This window comes from Panthera tigris, chromosome D1 (genome assembly GCF_018350195.1).
Source record: "Panthera tigris isolate Pti1 chromosome D1, P.tigris_Pti1_mat1.1, whole genome shotgun sequence".
Lineage (NCBI taxonomy): Eukaryota > Metazoa > Chordata > Mammalia > Carnivora > Felidae > Panthera > Panthera tigris.
In genome coordinates, this window is record NC_056669.1 from 56,638,291 (window position 1) to 56,658,197 (window position 19,907).

Below are 19,907 nucleotides of genomic sequence, written 5' to 3' on the forward strand. Positions count from 1 at the left end.
AAGGCCACTGGCACTGAACTCCAGAGATGTGCATTTGGGAATGGACACCGAGTGTGACTGGTCTCCTGAGCAGCCTTTGCTGCTAAGGCTACTCTCCTGAGGGTACCTACAATTCAGACCTGGGGAGCAGGCATGTAGGTCCCAGGGTCCAGGAATTGGTGGCACGAGGATTAAGGCTCCTCAGCAAGGCACAAACTCCTACAACTCCAGTTGCAGGTAAGGTGATTATTGAGATCTAATCTTGTCTTGCCGCCACAGGTCTGACAGACGCGTGGTGGAGTGTCTGCTATATTCTGACTGTGAGACTGTTAGGACACAGAAATAGCTTTACTATCATACTTGGCCACACAGTCTCACTCACACACATGGCCAGTTACACAATTACACCTAGCTGTGGTCATACCAGATGCATACATCCGCGTTCACGAAAGTCACACAGTCACGTACACATATCTAGTTACAGAGGGCGTTACGTCACACTTGATACAGGCACCTGGACAGATACATGTAATACAGGGTCACCCACGGTGGCACTCACCTGCAGAGTGTGTTGCTAACTCGCTGCCTTGGGTCTCCTGGGGCCCAAATCCCCTTCCCCTAAAGTTAGGAAGGATACTCTACCCCAACATTTACACTGTAAGCCTTGCTAGGTTCCAGTTCTAGAGAAACGGATTGCATCTTTCAGCCAGAAACACTATCAAACCATAGGCCCTCAGGCTTGAAAGGCTCCTAGGAACGTCCTACCCAGCCTCAAGACAGGAAGCATCTTGCGGTCCCCCTAACAGATTGTTCAGCTCCTTCCTGCATCCCTAGTGATGGGGAACTAAGTCCCTCCAAAGGCTGTCGCTTCCTTTGTTGGGAAAGCTATCTGACAGTTCTGACCACTGAGCTAAGCTGTGGCCGAAGTCCCCCGGGGCTCCTAGCTCTGATTTTTAGCCAGGCATATATCTGCTCTCTCTGCCCAGCCAGGCCAGAGCCCTTCACCAATGTGAGAGCATCCTGAAGAGGCTTCACCTATCCAGGTCAAACGCTCGTGAACTGTTTTTCCACATAGGATACCATCTGAATAAATTAGTTGCCTCTCCTAGTGCCTGTTTTAGGTATGAGAGGCAGCGTATCACACGGTCTACTCAGCCTCCCGTGCAGGTGAATTGCTGCATCTCTGGAAGCCATACAATCGTCTACCAGTTGTGTCCAAGTGAGCAGACTTCAGTTGCTTGGTTTCCTGAGTTTTGACTTCTTTTGAAGAGATGTGAACTAGTTGTCTCAATGAGTAAAGCCTCTGACTAGAATTGTCAAATGAACAGGAATCCATAACTAATCAAGGAAGCCTTTTGGGTGGCACCAACCCTCCCTGTTACCAGCACACTCTCCCTGGCACATCTGATCTGCTGCTAGATGATTCAACCCCCTGGGCTGCTTTCACCCAGAGCCCCCTTCCTTTGCCATAAGCAGATGGGAGCTGGCTGCCACACTCTTCTGAGCCTTCTCCAAACTTCTAACAAGAGCAAACCAGAAGAAATCATTTCTCCTACCACTAATTCTCCAAAACTAGGTAGGCCCAGCCTGTTCTCCTCGTCACTTATCCAAGATGGCCAGTAACTACCTGGAGCTGGATGTGGCCACAGGAAAGCGAACTGATTTAGATACAGACTCACAACCCTTGCTACTGTAGGATACCTCCCACCCCTACAGTGGGTGCAGAGGGAAGACTGATTTCTCTGGCCCTGGCAGGCCCAAGTCCAGAAGCTCCAACCCAGAAAGCAGCTGGAACCCTAGGGTTAGCCAAGACCAGTGGCGGAGGATGGCACTACCCTCAGTTGATTAAGCCAGGGCAACAGGAAAAGATTGAATAATCAGTGGCCTTGGAGTCAGAAGACCCAGCTTCCAGGCTATGTTAGGGCCAGAGTCTCCCATCCTTTCGCCAGACCGGGCTATCAGGGAATCCATGAGCGTGATATGTAGTACATCTCCTGTTAAGGGCCAAGGGACAAATTCCATTCTTCTACCTCCAAGCAGCTGCCTTGTTTCTTGCAAATCATTTCAAATACTCTCTTTTGGAAGAGTCTGGGCCAGATTTCAAAGGACCCTTACGTGCTGGTTTACCATGTATGGCATTTCTTACATCAGTCCTTCAAGTTGGCTTTACAAGTTTAGATGAAACAGGCATACGTTTGTTCTGTGTTTGATGAGAAACTGGCACCAAGGGTATTTTGATGAATTTCTGCTTCCAAAGCTGATTTTAAAATCAGATGTTTGGGGTACTGCCCCAGTATGCAAGGACAGTGTCATCCTGTACATCTGTTCTTTACTCAGACTCTTGTGCCTTCATTAGGAGTAAGAATGGTTGAATAGGAGAATGACAGTTATACATTGGAAATAACTCCAAACTCATGCTCCAGCAGCATGCCATGGAAACCCCATCTCGCCTCCTAATTTCTCCCATCCCAGTCTGAATGCCAAAGCGAGACATTCCAGTGTGGGGCATCTCCCAGAGCAAAGATAGCACCAAAAGTCAAACACACATAGTCTATTAGCCCAGATTTGTCTGAGATTACACGCTAGAGGTTAAAACTTTAACTAGAAACAGAACATTCACTTTCATGAGTTTGCTTTACTGTATTCTCAACTTGGGCCTCTCCTTAAGCAGGCAAACACACACTGAAGAATGCACCCTGGTACTGTTTAAATAAACAACACATCACCCCATTTGATTCTGTGCCATTTCTTTGTGGGCAGAAGCATCCCTGACCAGGCATGCCCTGTTCTGAGTCTTTGTCAAAATGCTCTTTACGATGAGCTGGAGAGGAGGCAGCCCGCAGTGGTGGTCCACAAGGATCCAGGCCCCTTCTCCAATTCCAGTGAAGACAGCAGGTAGAAAACCAATATGCATCCCATTTTCTGTTTGTAGGTGGGAAAGGGAAGGGCCCTAAGGACAACAGTGTCTGTACAAATTGAGAGTAACAATAAAACCATTAGATGGCATTTAAGATAATTTTTTTCCCTCACAAAGTTATACATTCTCTCCTTAGGAATTGAAGTGTTCTGCTGCAGGCTAAGGGCCAGACCCAGGGCCCAAAAGCTTCTCTTGAGCTCTAATAATTTAATCTTTGAGGAGTGCATTGCCTGTTTTTACCTCTTATTAGAGGGAAGGAAGATGAATAAGCCTGGCCTTAGCTCAGCTCTGTCCAACCAGTTGATTTAAGACACCGAGCCTGCCACGCTTATTAACAAGACATTAAGGAAGCATTTACTCACAAAGCAAAGTGTGTAAATATTTTTCTTAGGAAGAATAAAAATACTGATAATACATAGAACAATGTGCACATTCAGTCTTGGCACTTTTTCTTCATCCAATTTAACCAATCTCTAAACTGGTTGTGACCTCTGCTTATGTCTCTTTTTCCTATAGAACGATCTTCTTCAGAAAGCTACAGTGGGTAACCATCACGTGTAAAGATGCATTTTCTGTATCATCTTTGGAGCAAAATCTATTCAACAGCAGCTTTCCCTAGAATCTCCCTGACCCAAAAAAACATACCTGCTTTGTCACTAACTCACAAGAATTTATAAGCAACTATGTTCACTTCTAAAAACCAGGCTGAATACCACTCTTTTGGTTGATGGGGGAAAAGGCTGGCTGAGAAAGATTTAAGTCCCTAAGGAGTTCTTGATTTTTTCAAAGAAAAATGAAGGGCTGGCATGGTTTTAACCCTTGGTGGTTAAAATGATGACTATTCCAATCAAAATATATCACTTCCCAAGATTCCATATTCACATTAGTCACATTATGGGGTTTCCCCTATCTGGGTATGTGTTCAGGGGACAGAGGCATATTTTAATTCTGAAAAATTTTAGAAGAAAAAAGCTATTAAAACAAAAAGCTTCCTATATCATTTGGGTGTCCTCCTCGTTAGCAAATTGTGTGTGTGTGTAACTTAAAAAGACTATTTAGATCCTAGGAAACTACAGTGTCAACAGGGCATAAAGCACTGGACCTCAAGTTCCTTATTAGAAAAAAAAAGGGGAAGCAGGTGGGTGAGTTTGATCTGAGTTATTTCCATGCCCTTTCCAGCTACAGCATTTTATGATTATAATCCAGTATAATTCAGTTTTTCTTTCCTTCCTCTCCTGTTGGCTTTCCATCTCAATGAAAAGCCAGGCAGGAAAAAGGAAAGGAATCCAAAGTTGCTGCCAGCTCTGGTGAGAGGTCTGGTTGGGAGAGAGGTTAGGAGATCAGTAAGGTGGGATGTGGGCCTCCTCTGACCATGTCAATGATCCACACCCTGCCTCATTTCCTGGAGCTTATGTAAAAGCAGCTCCTGAAGAGAAATTATTGTCCTGTATCACTGGAGGAGAAAATTCATTCTCCTCTGATAAAATTACTTAGGAAATGGAAAGCAGTGTTGCAATCAAATTGAGAAATACTGATGGGGGTGTCTAAAATGTTCAGTGCAGCCTGCCAGGTGCTGGACAGTATCTCAAATGACTCCATCCAAGATCACTATGAAGAAGTGGCCTTTCACACGAGCATGAACAAACTCTCCAGCCACATATACCTTCAAATACATTCCATTAGAGGCTGAGCTTCTTAGGAGCAGGGACTGTCCTTTCCATCCTTGTATCTCCATGACCCAGCACAGGGTTGGCACAAGTTCGAACGAAGCTCAGGAATGTCTGAATGGAACAGAAAGAATGAACGGCACAGCCTTCGGTCATCAGCTTCACCAGTCAAGCACAGTGGCGGTTTCCCACCTTAGTTTGTCACTTTGTAATCAGACAGCAATTAATTAAGCAGCTTTAATCCTTAAGGGCATTTTTTTCTTTTAGGAAAAATGAGAAAAAAAAAACAAAAACAGAAGGCATTCATCACCAGTTCTTCCTCTAGACAAAAGTCTAAAAATTAAATTAAAAAAATAAATGAAGCCACTTACAAAGGGTTTTCCTGGGAAGCTTCAGCCAAGGCGAATTAACCTTTTAAAAAGAGGCAATTATACGAAAGGGGCCAAGGGCTGGATGCTTAATCGCCTGATTTGACACCAACCCAACAGGCCCAGATGACTTCTTCCAGCAGATACAATCAACGGGTCATGAGCATGTTCCCAAAGTGTCTCTCCCACTCTATGGAAAAGGGCTGAGCTCCCCCTTCCCAGGGCACCGCATTTCTTGGACTTCCCATCAGAATGACCTTGATCCTCCAACCTCTCAGAACTTCCCCTTTAATAAAAAACACAGAATGCATATACACAAAGAACAGAGTTAGTAGGGCATGGGAAATTTTTAGGGTGAATCAGATTCCAATGATTCATGAGAAATGTTTGTTTTGTGAAATGGTATTTCTCTCATTCTAGCCTACAAACCCTCCCATCGCTCTATTTTCCTTTTCTTGTCTTTCTCCGTCTCCAAATAATTCACATTGACAACTCCATTTGTGACAAACTTCACAAGCAAGCAAGCGAGCAACAGGACACAGAATTCTTTCAGAAGCAAAAAGTGTTCAGGTTTTAGTTAAGTAAGGGAAGCATTTTAAAATACAGATAATACCTTAGTGGTTTTTTCCTCCTCCAAAGCCGAGCAGATCAGAGGTGAAGCCTTGTCGCTCCTTAACCTAAACCACTTTGCCTCTGTGTGAAGGGCTACTGCTCAGCTGGAAGTTTGGAAAACAACAATTGTTGATACCATTCCAGGCACAACAGTAGGTACAAAGGGGAAAGTCAGTAAGTTGGATCCAGCGTCTGGAATGTTCACTTAACAGGAAGTAGCTTTTCACTCTGCACCTGAAACTAAAATTTGTTGCTACTGCTATGCAATTTCTTAAAATGAAAGTAGTACTTTGGGGGAAATATTTAAAATATATATCTTTTTCTATTAAAAATATTTATCTTTTTTCCAAAAACAAAAATCAGTTCCAACCAAAATGTTTTTCAAATTACTGGAGATATAGAAAAAGGTGGCAAGTGGAAAAATAAGTGTCTTTGCTACTACCGAGACTAGCCTTCCGATATTATGTACTCCGAACCAAGGGGAACTGTGTGAAATGGCAGGAACTGATAATTTCTCTAAGGGCATTAAGTCACCCTCCTCTTACTCCGCAGACCAGCACCAGCACCAGCTCTTCTGTCTTGGGTACCAACCCTCCAGCAGCCTTTGGAGACATATGTTGCTGGCAGGGCCTAGAACTGAAGTGGTGTGAATATAAAGTAATGAGATTGGTGCATGTTTAAACATACATTTGCATGTGTGCACGCACACAGACACACAGAACACATACATTCGAGTGACACTCCCACCAACGTAGTCACTGAGGAGCCTCCACATATCTCCATGATGACCAGAATGCTTAAGACATCTCTGGAACGTCTCTCTGGGAACTGTTTAGGAGCAGAAAATAGCTGCTTTATGGCTGTACCTCATCTATGACTCCAAACCCTCTTGACCTACCTTCTCTTCCAGAGGCTTCAAATAGCCTCTGACTAGTTTCAAACTTAAAATTCTCCCTTCTATAACCACAAAAGATTAAAGATTTGTCCAGAGAAGAAGGGGCAAATCTCCCGGGAGGAATCAAAAGAAGGTGATGTAGTAAATCCCTAGTAATCAGTGAGTCACCATTCCAAATCTTAGCTTCTGCCTCAGTAAGAGGAGGAGGTTGGAATAGATGACCTTTAAGATCCCTTCCAATTCTAACATTTTAGGAGTCTATATTTCTAGACGTTTCTAGACTTTGAGGAGAGTTCCAGAAATGTTTTTGCCAATGGCAACATCATTAGAAAACTATGTGGTATCTTGCTGGGCCACTCAAGGGAGACAACATACACTGGGATATAGAAGCTCTAAAGCCTTTGTTAAAATGCCAGTCACATGACTTTATAGTAACAGCTCATACATGCACAGGGAACGCCAGCCCATCTGAGATTCCCTAAAATCATATCTTAATCCCTATTCTCAATGAGCCCAGATGGGCAGAAGCACCAAGCACCACCAGGGATGCAAAAGACACATGGTGTCAGCTGCTAAGGAAAATAAACCCCAAAGGTCCATGGGACTGAATTTACCAGCTGCATCCAGCTAGATACCTTGTTTCCATAGTATGGAGTTTCAGCATTGCTCTTACCTGACTTCTGGGCAATTGTTTTGGATTTTAGATCAACATTGCAGATAACTCTTGGACACGTAGAGAGTAGTAAGGAAGCTCAACTGTACTTTGTCTCACAGGGTGTATTTTGTCTCCCTCGCCCCACCCCCAAGAAAACAAAAAGGTAAACTGTGCCGGGAGAAGGGAAGATAACTGCATAATATTTGTTTGTACTTCCCGTCAATCTCAATGATCTGCCTATGGATTTTGCACAATCAGTATTCACATGCCCAGCCAGCTTCCCTAGGCTCCTTGGGTCACAATCCATTACAGCAACCTGTCAGTGTGGAAAATCTATGGGATTTCTTGTCGGGAGACCCAACAGTCAGTCTGGGATGTTCCAACTAGTAAATGAGAGAATCTGAACACGTGCCCTGCAGCTCCATCATCTAAAATGGGGCTCACACCGCTTACACGTTAGCACTCCTGAGAAGACCAAATCCAACAGTGACTCAATGTGGTCTGTCAACTATATAGCATTACTCAAACGTTACTTTTTAAACAGGGAAGGTAAATTAACTTTTGTAGAAGGGAAAAACTCAACCAATTTCAGTAGGTACATTTACTTGTGGCATGGATAAGGAGAAGGGGGAACATAATCATTCTGGAATCTGCCAAAATGCAGATCCACTTCTACGACACAGATGGAAGTAATGTTTATCTGCAAGGCTGATTTAAAATAACACCCTGTTGAAAGAAGTCAGGAGGTCTGTCGGTTTAAGAAGGTATCCCCCCTCATTCCTCTACCATTTGTAACTCTGGCCACTGTGCTCCTGAATCTCATTCCAAGTGGGTGCTGCCCGATTTGGCCCAGGAGCCCTCAGGGACAGGTCACTTTGGGGTGAGGAGTGCTTCTGGCCTCGGTCGCAGGGAGGCAGAGACACAGTTCCCTTGGACATGGACTACGAAGGCCCCGGAACCTCCCAGAACTGTATCAGACAGTGTTTTGCCATTGAAAGAAACCCAAAGTGAGAACACTCAGCTCTTCAGGATAAATGATCAAGCCCAAAGACCTCTTAAAAATAGGTAACACTGTTCATTAGGTGCTACTTGGCCCCGGCCACGTTGCTGGACCGTAAGAGATACTGATCCACGGTTCCTTTTCGCCGACTCACAGTCCGCCTCTCGTTGTCAAACATGCGCTGCAGCTGCAGAGCCAGCCGCCGGTCCTCTTCCTCTTGCTGCAGTTTCTGCTCCATCTCCCGCAGCACCGGCTCTGCCGGGGCCAGGACCACCTCACCACCGCTCTGTCGCAGTTTCTTAAGGGAGCCATTTTGTTCCAAGTGCTTGGTCTTACAGTGTCTTTTCCGGCCCCGACGCAAGGAAGGAAGAGGCTCCTCAGCTCGGCTGTCTGCCAGCACACCATTAGGCAGATCAAAATGATTCGCTGTCTTCAGCTGCTTCTTTGTTTTGAGGACCCCACCCAGAACTCTATTTTTGGGTAGCGCTGAATGAGCTGCCGAGATTTTCATGGTTGCGCTTACACAGGTTTTGTCTAACTTGGCATCTGGGGTTGGCCCCGGCCCTTCACTCTGCTCCGTCTCCAAAGTACCACTGGCTCCCACTCTAAGTTCTGAGGAACAGCAGGTTTCCAACGGGATCTCAGAGCTCCTTTTACTATCGCTGCCCTGTTCCACTTTTGTTTGGCTAACGGAGGGGAAAAAATCAAGGTCAGTGAGGGTGGGTCCTACACACTCAGAGAGTACTTGCCCACTGGCCAGTCTTGTATTTAAAGCCTGAGGTGGCTTCTCCTTGTTAGAATGGATAACTTCAGCGACCAGTGAGTCTTCCCCTGTTTCTGGAGCCAGGGAGGTGAGGGTGGCTTTCGAAAGGGTCTTTTTGATCTGCCGCTCCTGAAAGATCTGTTCCCACTTCTTGAGGATCCTTGGACTAGCCTCATAAGAAGTCTGCTTCTGCAGGCTTCTGTTTAGGTTGCGGGGTGTTGATTTGATGATGAGGGGACTTAGCACTCGGCCATCAGGGAGTCTCTTGGGAGGAGTACATGGTGAGCAGACAATGGGCTTGAAATGGTTTAGTTCTTCGGAGATGCTGTCATTGCTCTCAGGACTGATGGAGCGCTCGGGCTTATGCAGGGAAGTCAAGGATGAGAGGGAGCTGAAGGGTAGACGCTTCTCGACGGTTAAGTCAGGGGCTGAGAGGCAGCGGTTGTTCTGAGTGGACAAGAGGACACCAATGATGGGGTTGGAGGCTGGGGTTATAGCTGTGACCTAAAAGAAGTTAAAAAGATTATACATACATGCGTATATATTTTTTTCTTCATAACTCTTTTATGATGGTAGAAGGGCAGTGGGGGAAGGGTAAGAAAAGGGATGGAGGGTGATGTGAGCCTAAGAAATGGGGAAAATCCCTAACCTAGAATATGCACCATTTGCAGAAATTCCTACACACTTGAAACAATTAATAAAATTGAAAACCTACAGGGGAAAAAAAACCTCATCTAGAACTTTTAAAAAAGTTTTTCTACTGGCCCTCATTCTACCCTTCTGGCTACTAATTCAATGCAAACTCTCTTCCTTTCCATCTATTCGCAAACTTCTCCAACATAATTAGTATACCCAGGACCCATTCTGCCTCTGCTTGTCTGGAATAGTTTCTGGGGTACCTGGCTGGCTCAAGAGCACGTGACTCTTGATCTCAGGGTCATGAGTTCAAGCCCCACATTGGATGTGAAGCCTACTCAAATAGCGTGTGCAATAGTTTCTGTCGTGGCCATGTGGGGAGCTACAGGATGGAAGTAGAGAGCTCCAGAAGCCTGTGTCTGAGATGTACCTTGGTTTTGCTGGTTGGGGCTGCTCTGAGTCTGCTCTTCGCTCTTTCCTGAGCTGTGTCACTGCAGCTCTGACTCCTTTCCACCTTGGAATTTAGGTTCCTAAATAAATAAATAAAAGACAGATAGTCAAAAGTAGCCCATATGCTAACTAAGGAAAAAAGAATAACAATCTCTTCTGTGCCCTCAAAGCCATCTACCAAGAAAGACAATTCCCTTGGCAAGCTACAGATAGGAAATGAATTGATTTATTAACAGAACACATTCTAAGAACAAATCCTGTCAAAAGAGAAAGAGCTCTCCAGAGAGGACATTCAGTGTAAGCCTTGGTTTCCAAACTAGATCCTGCTTAAATATGAAAGACCAATCAATGGCTGTTCTGCTCGAGCTTAGAGAGATGTAGGGATACTTCGCCTTCTTTAATAGGGTGGATAGAGTATTAAAATCACCTTTATGAACAATAAATTTTTTCCTTTTATTAGGCCCAACCCTCTCCTCAAGCAATCTAAGTCAGCCAAGAAACAAATATTTAAGTACTTACAAAATACATAGCACTGCACTAAATTTTTATGCGGGGAGTCAAAATTAAATGTAGTCTCTTCCTTAATTTATTACATTTGAGCTTCCAAAGGCCTAAATCGGTTATTCAAGAGATTTCATGAACACGTGATTTTTTTTGTCTGACGCATGCAAAATTATGACTTTACAACCCAATCCAAAACCCAGAGTACCTGTATTATAACATGAATCTTATTGTGTAAGGATTATATGCAGGTGACTGTCACCTATCCCACTGACAAGGGGGAACCATAAGTAGGAGTTTTTGATTATCTTATTACTCACCTTTGTTTCCTGATCTCCAATTTGTGCCTAATACATGTCCGGTGAGAATGATGCCTTTACAAACATGTGCAGCTGTTATTTTCCCTGTGCTACAACTCTATTCAACAAGCAATTATCATACTTACTATATGCCAGTCACTGAGGAGCACATGTGGGCACTGGGAATACTGAGAAGAATGAGACACAATCTAGGGTCTTCAAGGACTCAGAGTCCAGTGGGGCAGGCAAATAAATCAAACAATACAGTGAAGTGGTACCCAAAAAAGTATGCCTCGAGTGAGTTATTAATTACCTGGATGGAGTGAGGACAGGGTGGAAAGCCTCCCTATGGCACATGTAGTCTGAAGGATAAATAAGAATTTGCCAGAAGTCAAGGTGGATACATAGCCATGTAGACGATCCCAAACAGAAATTATTTCCTCGAATGATTCTATTTAGCTTTGGAATGAAATACATCATCACAGCTACTCTTTTGTAGCAAAAGATTTACTCTTTAAGTTTCACTGTGCCAGGATTAACTCAGAAAACTTACAAAGGAAGTAATAAGGTGCATTCCCCCAGTGCCTTTCCTCTCCCTATGTCTCTAGCAAAGGCTTCTTTTTTAATATTTATTTATTTTTGAGAGAGAGAGCGAGAGTGAGTGAGCGCAAGCTGGGTAGGGGCAGAGAGAGGGAAAAAGAGAATCCTAAGCAGGCTCCACACTGTCAGTCCACAGTCCAAAGTGAGGCTCGACCCCACAAACCACAAGATCATGATCTGAGCCAAAATTGAGAGTCGGCTGCTCAACAGACTGAACCTCCTAAGCGCCCCTACCCACAGTGGCCTCTATTCCAGCATTTCTGTGCTATTCCATTCAAAACCCTCTAATCCTATGTCTCATGGCCACATCACCTTGCTATATGGTTCCAGTCTGCAGAACTAATCTATGCTACCGTATTAATAGGAGAAAGTGGTGGCCAACCTGCATCTCATGCCTGCACTTTACCAAGAAAATTCAACACTGAACCTAAGCAAATAATGTGAGAGTTGTACCTTCTAGTGGGAAATGTATTTTGGAACAGGTAGGAAACTTAGACATCACCCTATAAAGGCAGCTGCTTAGAAATCAGCATGTTTTGTATTTTGCCTGGCATCATATTGAAATTCACTTGCATTCCCAGAACTCACACAAACTGTCAGTGGTGTAAGCCACCCAGAAGTAAAATGGATGACAGATTAAAACGCTGGGGTGAACAACATATACTTTGGGTCAGGAGGAATGAACATAGGGCTGAAAGAGAAGGCATTATTATTTCAAATACATGACTTGTTTGGCATCATTCCACTGGAGAAACAGTAGACACTTAGAGAAAAAGATGTTCTGCTCAACATAAGAAAGAACTTTGTAACCTTCAATACAGCAGTTCATTAATAGCTGCCTTGGTATTCAAACTGAGGCTGTACCTATATTTAGGGGTCCAAATACTCCATAATTAAGAATTAGTTTAATATAATTTTTAAAAACATGCTATGAATCCATATTGTCAGCAGTAGCAGAGTCAAATTTAAAGACACTGGCTACATGCCCAAATTATCAGATCTACAAATGACAGGTACCTATTGCTGGGGGGAACCTCTTCATATGCCCCCTAAATTCCATTTTGGTGAAAGAAAAGGCCCAGGGAGGAAACCCATACCTGGGGCACTCAAGCACAACAAGGACACCCAAAGTAGTTTCTGACTATCTAAAACCTTTTTGGTAAACCTCAGTATAGCTGAAACTGTCACTGTCTGTCTCTTCCGTTCCCTTAGCCTTCTGACTTTACTGAGTACCAACTCGGTGCAAGGCATGAAAGACAGATTGATGAAAGATAATCTTGACCCACAGGCGCATCCAGTCACTGAAGTCCACCCTACCATATCACAAAAGTGCTATAAGAGCAGTAATTCTATAGTTAATCTCTGTTTCCTTCTTAGAGTTTATAGCTATAGCCCTTACATTTAGGTATCTGATTCAATTTGATTTATTTGGTGTGAGATTGGGGTCCAATTTCATTTTTTAGTATATGGATATCTAATTGTTGTCCCAACACCATACGTGAAGAAACTATGCTTTTTCCCCATAGAATAGCCTCGGTACCTTTACTGAAAATCAACTGACCATAAATATATGGGTTTATTTCTGGACTCCCAATTCTGTTCCACCGATTGACATATCTACTTCTATTTCAGTACCACACTCTCCACTTATTTGTATCTTCAATGTCTCTCATCAACGTCTTAATGTTTTCAGTATATAGATCTTTCACCTCTTTGATTAAATTTATTCCTAAGTATTTTATTTATTTATTTTTTGATGCTATGGTGAATGAGGCTATTTTATTTCTTTTTCAGATATTCCACTATTAGTGTGTAGAAACACAAGTGATTTCTGTATGCTAATTTTGTATCCAGCAACATTACTAAATTCACTGATTAGCTCTATAGTTTGTGTGTGTGTGTGTGTGTGTGTGTGTGTGTGTGGTCTTTAGGATTTTCTACATATAAGTTCATATCGTCTGCAAACAAAGACAATTATACTTCTTGCTTTCCAATTCAGATGCCTTGTTTTCTTCTTTTTCTTGCCTGACTGCTCTGGCTAGGACTCCAAGTACTATGTTGAATAGGAGTGCTGAGAGTGGGCACCCTTGTCTTGTTCCTAACCTTAGAGGAAAATCCTTCAATCTTCTTCACCATTGAGTATGTTGTTAGCTGTGGGCTTGTCTTATATAGCCTCTATTATGTTAAAGTATATTCCTTCTGGGGTGCCTGGGTGGCTCAGTCGGTTAAGCGTCCGACTTCGGCTCAGGTCACGATCTCGCAGTATGTGAGTTCGAGCCCCGCGTCGGGCTCTGTGCTGACTGCTCAGAGCCTGGAGCCTGTTTTGGATTCTGTGTTTCCCTCTCTCTCTCTGACCCTCCCCCATTCATGCTCTGTCTCTGTCTCAAAAATAAATAAACGTTAAAAAAAAAATTTAAAGTATATTCCTTCTGTACCAAATTTGTTGAGAGCTTTTATCATAAAAGGATGTTGTATTTTGTCAAATGCTTTTTCTGCACCTATTGAAATAATATGATTTTTACCTTTCTTTCAATTAACGTAGTGTATCACATTTATTGTTTTGCCTATGTTGAACCATCCTTGTACCCCAGAGATAAATTCCACTTAATCATGGTTATGAGCCTTTCCATGTGCTACTGAATTCAGTTCACAAATGTGTTGGTGAGATTTTTTGCACTGATATTCACAATCTGGGATATAAACCTGTAATTTTCTTTCCTGGTAGTGTCCTTGTCTGGCTTTGGCATCACGGTAAAGCTGGCTTCATAAAACGATTTTGGGAGTGTTTCCACCTCTACAATCTTTTGGAAAAGTTTGAGAAGGATTAGCATTAATTCTTCTCTAAACGTTTGGGAGAATTCACCAGGCAAACCATCTGGTCCTGAGCTTTTCTTTGTTGGGAGGTATTTTATTACTGATTGAATCTCCTTATTTTTTATTGATCTGTTCAGATTTTCTATTTCTTCATAATTCAATTTTGGTGGGTTGTATCCATCTAGGAATTTATCCATTTCTTTTCTAGGTTATCCAATTTGTTGGCATATAATTGTTTGTAGTAGTCTCTTGCGATCCTTTGTATTTCTGTGATATCAGTTGTGGTATCTCCTCTTGCAGTTCCAATTTATTTCTTTGAGACTTCTTTTTTTTCTTAGTTAGCCTAGCTAAAGGTTTTCAATTTTATCTTTAAGAAAAAAAAACCCCACCAACTCTTTGGTTCATTGATCTTTTCTATTGTTTTTCTGGTCTCCATTTATTTCTGCTCTAATCTTTGTTATTTCCTTCCTTCTGCAAACTTGGGCTTCTTCTAGTTCCTTGAGGTGTAAAGTTAGGTTGTTTATTTGAGCTCTTTCTTTTTTCGTAAAAAAGGTTGTTTTTTATGAAAGGGTGTTTACTAAAAGGGTGTTTATTGCTGTATACTCCCTTTTAGAATGGATTTGCTGTATCGGACAAGTTTTAGTATGTCATGCTTCCATTTTCACTTGTTTAAAGATATTTTTTATTTCACTTCTTCTTTGATCCACTGGTTGTTCAGGTGCATGTTGTTCAATTTTGTCATATTTGTGAATTTTTCAGTTTTCCTCCTGTTATTGATTTCTAATTTTATACCACTGTGGTCAGAAAAGACATCTGGAATGATTCCAATCTTCTTAAATTTTCTAAGGCTTGTTTTGTGACCCATATTATCTATCCTGGAGAATGTTCCATGTGCACTTGAGAAGAATATGTATTTTGCTGCTGTTGGATGGAATGTTCTGTGTGTGCCTGTTAGTTTTATGTTGGTCTAAAGTATAGTTTAACTCCAACATTTCCTTATTAATTTCTTGTCTGAATGATCTAGGCACTGTTGAAAGTAGGTACTAGAGTCCTCCACACTATTATTATATTGTTGTCTATTTCTCCCTTCAGATCTGTATTTCCTTAATATATTTAGGTGCTCCCAAGTTGGGTGCATTTATGACTGTTATATCCTCTTGATGAATTGACCCTTTATCATCATATAATGACCTTCTTTGTCTCTTGTTACCATTTTGGCTTAAAGTCTACTTTGTGTGACATAAGAATAACTACTCTGTCTTTTGGTTTTCATTTGCATGCAGTATCTTTTCCATCCCTTCAATTTGGGCCTGTATGTCTTTAAAGCTGAAGTGTGTCTCCTGAATGCAGCATATAGCTGGGTCTTGTATCCATCTAGCCTCTCTATGCCTTTTTTTTTTTTTTTTAATTTTTATTTTTTGAGAGAGAGCATGAGTAAAAAAATTTTTATTTTTTGAGGGGAGGGGCAAAGGTAGAGGGAGGGACAGAATCATAAGCAGGCTCCATGCCCAGTGCAGAGCTTGACACACGGGGCTCAATCTCAAAACCATGAGATTATGACCTGAGTCAAAATCAAGAGTTGGATGCTTCACTGACTGAGCCATCCAGGTGCCCCTATATGACTTTTGATTGGAGAATTTAACCCATTTACATTTAGAGTAATTACTGATAGATAGGGAGTGATTAATGCCATCTTAGTTGTTGTTTGTAGCTGTTTCATACTTCCCTTGATCCCTCCTCCCTCTCTTTCAGCATTCCTTTGTGAATTAATGATTTTCCATAGTACTATTGCTTTGCTTCCTTTCCCTTTTTTTTCATGACTCTACTGTTGGCTTTTGCTTTGTGCTTTACCATGAGACTTACATAAAATATTTTATAGATATAACACTCTATTTTACACCAGTAACACTTTAACTTCCATCACATACAAAAGATTTACCCCTTTACTTTTTTGATGTCACAAGACACTTCATATGTATTCATTAACAAATTATTTTATAGTTATTTTTAATACTCTTGTCCTTTAAACTTTATACTAGAGTTAAGTGGTTAATGTACCACCATGTTACAGTATTAGAGAATTCTAATATGACTATACATTTACCTTTACCAGTATGTTGTGTATTTTCATATTTTCATGTTACTAGTTAGCATTATTTTGTTTCAGTCTGGAGAGTTCCTTTCAGCATCTTTGTAAGGCTGATCTAGTGGTGATGAACTCCCTCAGCTTTTATTTGTCTGGGAAAGTCTACCTCCATTTCTGAAAGGCAGCTTTATTGGATAGAGTACTCTTGGTTGGCAGGTTTTTTTCTTTCAACCCATGAATATGTCACCCCATTCCCCTGGTCTGTAAGGTTTCTGCTGAGAATTCCGCTGAGGGCATATGGGGGTTCCTTTATAAGTTACAATCCTCTTTTCTCTCACTGCTTTTAAGATTCTCACTCTGTCTTCCATTTTTTACAGCTTTATTATGTGTCTTGGTGAGATCTCTTTAAGTTGAGTTTGGTGACCTATGAGCTTCCCAAATTTAGATATCCAAACCTTTCCCCAGATTTGAACAGTTCTCAGCTCTTACTTCTTTAAATAACCTTTCTGCTCCCTTCTCCCTCTCCCACCCTTCTCCTTCTGAAATTCCAATAGTTTGAAAATTATTATTATTATTATTTTTTGACGGTATCCCACAGGTCATACTGGCTTTCTTCACTGTTTCCCATTCTTCTTTCTTCTGCTTAGTCCACCCTGCTATTAATGCTTTCCACTGCATTTTTCTTTTCATTCAACGTTTTCTTCGGCTCCAGAATTTTTGTTGTGTTCTTATTATTTCTCTTTATTGAACTTCTTTTTCTTTTTTTACTGTACTGCTGTCCTGATTTAGTTGAATTGTCTTTCTGTGTTTTGTTGTAGCTCATTAAGCTTTCTGAAAACAGCTATTTTGAGCTCTTTATTGGGTACATCACAGATCTTCATGTCTTTGGGATCCATTACTGGAAAATTATTGTGATCTTTTGATGGTGTCGTATTTCCTTGATTTTTCATGTTCCTTGAAGTTTTTTTTGCATTGCTGCCTTCACATTTAAAGTTGCAGTCGCTGGAACCACAAAAGGCCCCGAATAGCCAAAGTAATTTTGAAGAAGACCAAAGCAGGAGGCATCACAATCCCAGACTTTAGCCTCTACTACAAAGCTGTCATCATCAAGACAGCATGGTATTGGCACAAAAACAGACACACAGACCAATGGAATAGAATAGAAACCCCAGAACTAGACCCACAAACGTATGGCCAACTCATCTTTGACAAAGCAGGAAAGAACATCCAATGGGAAAAAGTCTCTTTAACAAATGGTACTGGGAGAACTGGACAGCAACATGCAGAAGGTTGAAACTAGACCACTTTCTCACACCATTCACAAAAATAAACTCAAAATGGATAAAGGACCTGAATGTGAGACAGGAAACCATCAAAACCCTAGAGGAGAAAGCAGGAAAAGACCTCTCTGACCTCAGCCGTAGCAATCCCTTACTCGACACATCCCCAAAGGCAAGGGAATTAAAAGCAAAAATGAATTACTGGGACCTTATGAAGATAAAAAGCTTCTGCACAGCAAAGGAAACAACCAACAAAACTAAAAGGCAACCAACGGAATGGGAAAAGATATTTGCAAATGACATATCGGACAAAGGGCTAGTATCCAAAATCTATAAAGAGCTCACCAAACTCCACACCCGAGAAACAAATAACCCAGTGAAGAAATGGGCAGAAAACATGAATAGACACTTCTCTAAAGAAGACATCCGGATGGCCAACAGGCACATGAAAAGATGCTCAACGTCGCTCCTTATCAGGGAAATACAAATCAAAACCACACTCAGATATCACCTCACGCCAGTCAGAGTGGTCAAAATGAACAAATCAGGAGACTATAGATGCTGGAGAGGATGTGGAGAAACGGGAACCCTCTTGCACTGTTGGTGGGAATGCAAATTGGTGCAGCCACTCTGGAAAACAGTGTGGAGGTTCCTCAGAAAATTAAAAATAGACCTACCCTATGACCCAGCAAAAGCACTGCTAGGAATTTACCCAAGGGATACAGGAGTACTGATGCATAGGGGCACTTGTACCCCAATGTTTATAGCAGCACTCAACAATAGCCAAATTATGGAAAGAGCCTAAATGTCCATCAACTGATGAATGGATAAAGACATTGTGGTTTATATACACAGTGGAGTACTACAGGGCAATGAGAAAGAACGAAATATGGCCCTTTGTAGCAACGTGGATGGAACTGGAGAGTGTGATGCTAAGTGAAATAAGCCATACAGAGAAAGACAGATACCATATGTTTTCACTCTTATGTGGATCCTGAGAAACGTAACAGAAACCCATGGGGGAGGGGAAGGAAAAAAAAAAAAAAGAGGTTAGAGTGGGAGAGAACCAAAGCATAAGAGACTCTTAAAGACTGAGAACAAACTGAGGGTTGATGGGGGGTGGGAGGGAGGGGAGGGTGGGGGATGGGTATTGAGGAGGGCACCTTTTGGGATGAGCACTGGGTGTTGTATGGAAACCAATTTGACAATAAATTTCATATATTGAAAAAAATAAATAAATAAAGTTGCAGTCGCTTCCTCCAGTCTTAATATTAACTGCCTTTGGGAAAGACATACTTTCCATCTGCCTTGGTAGGGATTCTGAGGCTTCCTCAGATCTTCTATGGACATATTTGCTCCTTGTTTCTTGCTCCCTCTTATGGCAGAATTCTTAAGCTTGTATGACTTGTCTTGATCCTGCAGCACACCAGGCCATGCACTGACACAAAAGCATCCTTTTGCTTTTCCAAAGGTGGCACTAAAACTGAAGTTTGTGGTCTCTCCCTTGCCCACAGAGTTTGGCTGGCTTTCTACACACGCTCACTGGTCATGGGTAGAAATGTGCAAAGTGAGCCACAGGGTGGAGGCGTGAACGAAGTGTGTTTAGTGCTGGGAGTGCCTGTGACTCAGGTGGGAGGATCCACAGATGAAGATCTGGTTATTTATTTGACATTTTTCTTCATTTTAAATATAGAAATTAGAATTATAAATTTCCCTCTAAGCATTACTGTTACAACTACATCCCAAGTTTTAGTATGTTGGGTTTCATTTTCATTCCTCTCAAGGTATTTTTTAATTTCTCTTGTGATTTCTTTTTTATAATTTTTTTTTAATGTTTACTTATTTTGAGAGAAGCAGAGCATGAGTGAGGGAGGGGCAGAGAGAGAGGGAGACACAGAATGAGAAGCAGGCTTCAGGCTCTAAGCTATCAGCACAGAGCCCAATGCAAGGCATGCACTCACAAACCACGAGATCATGACCTGAGCCAAAGTCGGGTGCTTAACCAACTGGGCCACCCAGGTACTCCTCTTGTGATTTATGTTTTGACCCATGTGTTTGTTTGATTTTTAATGCATTGTTTAATGTCCACATATCTGTGAATTTTCCAGTTTTTCTTGTTATTGACTTACAGCTTCATTCTATTGTGATCAAAAAAGATATTTTGTATTATTCCAATCTTTTAAAATTTATTGAGACTTATTTTATGGCGTAACATATGGTCTACCCTGAAGAATTTTCCATGTGCACTATAGTAGAATGTGTGTTCTGCTGTTGTGGGGTGGAATGCTTTATATATAGTAAGTCTAATTGGTATCCAATATTGTGCAAGTCTTCTATATCCTTCTTTACCTTCCATCTATAATATTACATCCATTATTGAAATTG

At 41.8% G+C, this 19,907-nt stretch overlaps 1 protein-coding gene and 1 long non-coding RNA gene across 4 annotated transcripts in view; both read right to left on the bottom strand.

Annotated features, from left to right (window-relative positions):
* Nucleotides 1-2,599: 2,599 nt before the first annotated feature.
* Nucleotides 2,600-5,847, bottom strand: LOC107179528. Of its 2 annotated transcripts, none has more exons than XR_006208179.1 (2): nucleotides 4,935-5,847; nucleotides 2,600-4,677 (listed from the first exon to the last, which is right to left on the bottom strand). It is a non-coding gene; the product is annotated as an uncharacterized LOC107179528 (long non-coding RNA). The 2 variants fall into 2 exon arrangements; XR_001510168.2 differs by having other exon boundaries at nucleotides 2,600-4,823.
* Nucleotides 5,848-8,148: 2,301 nt separating this feature from the next.
* The window catches only part of RNF169 (ring finger protein 169), a 100,933-nt gene continuing 89,174 nt past the window's right edge, over nucleotides 8,149-19,907 (bottom strand). For both annotated transcript variants that reach the window (XM_007080925.3, XM_042958030.1), the window contains exons 5-6: nucleotides 9,923-10,022; nucleotides 8,149-9,360 (exon numbers count right to left, since the gene is read on the bottom strand). In XM_007080925.3, the coding sequence (XP_007080987.2) occupies nucleotides 8,179-9,360; nucleotides 9,923-10,022 (1,282 nt within the window). In that variant the 3' untranslated portion in view covers nucleotides 8,149-8,178. The remainder of the gene's footprint in view (nucleotides 9,361-9,922; nucleotides 10,023-19,907) is intronic.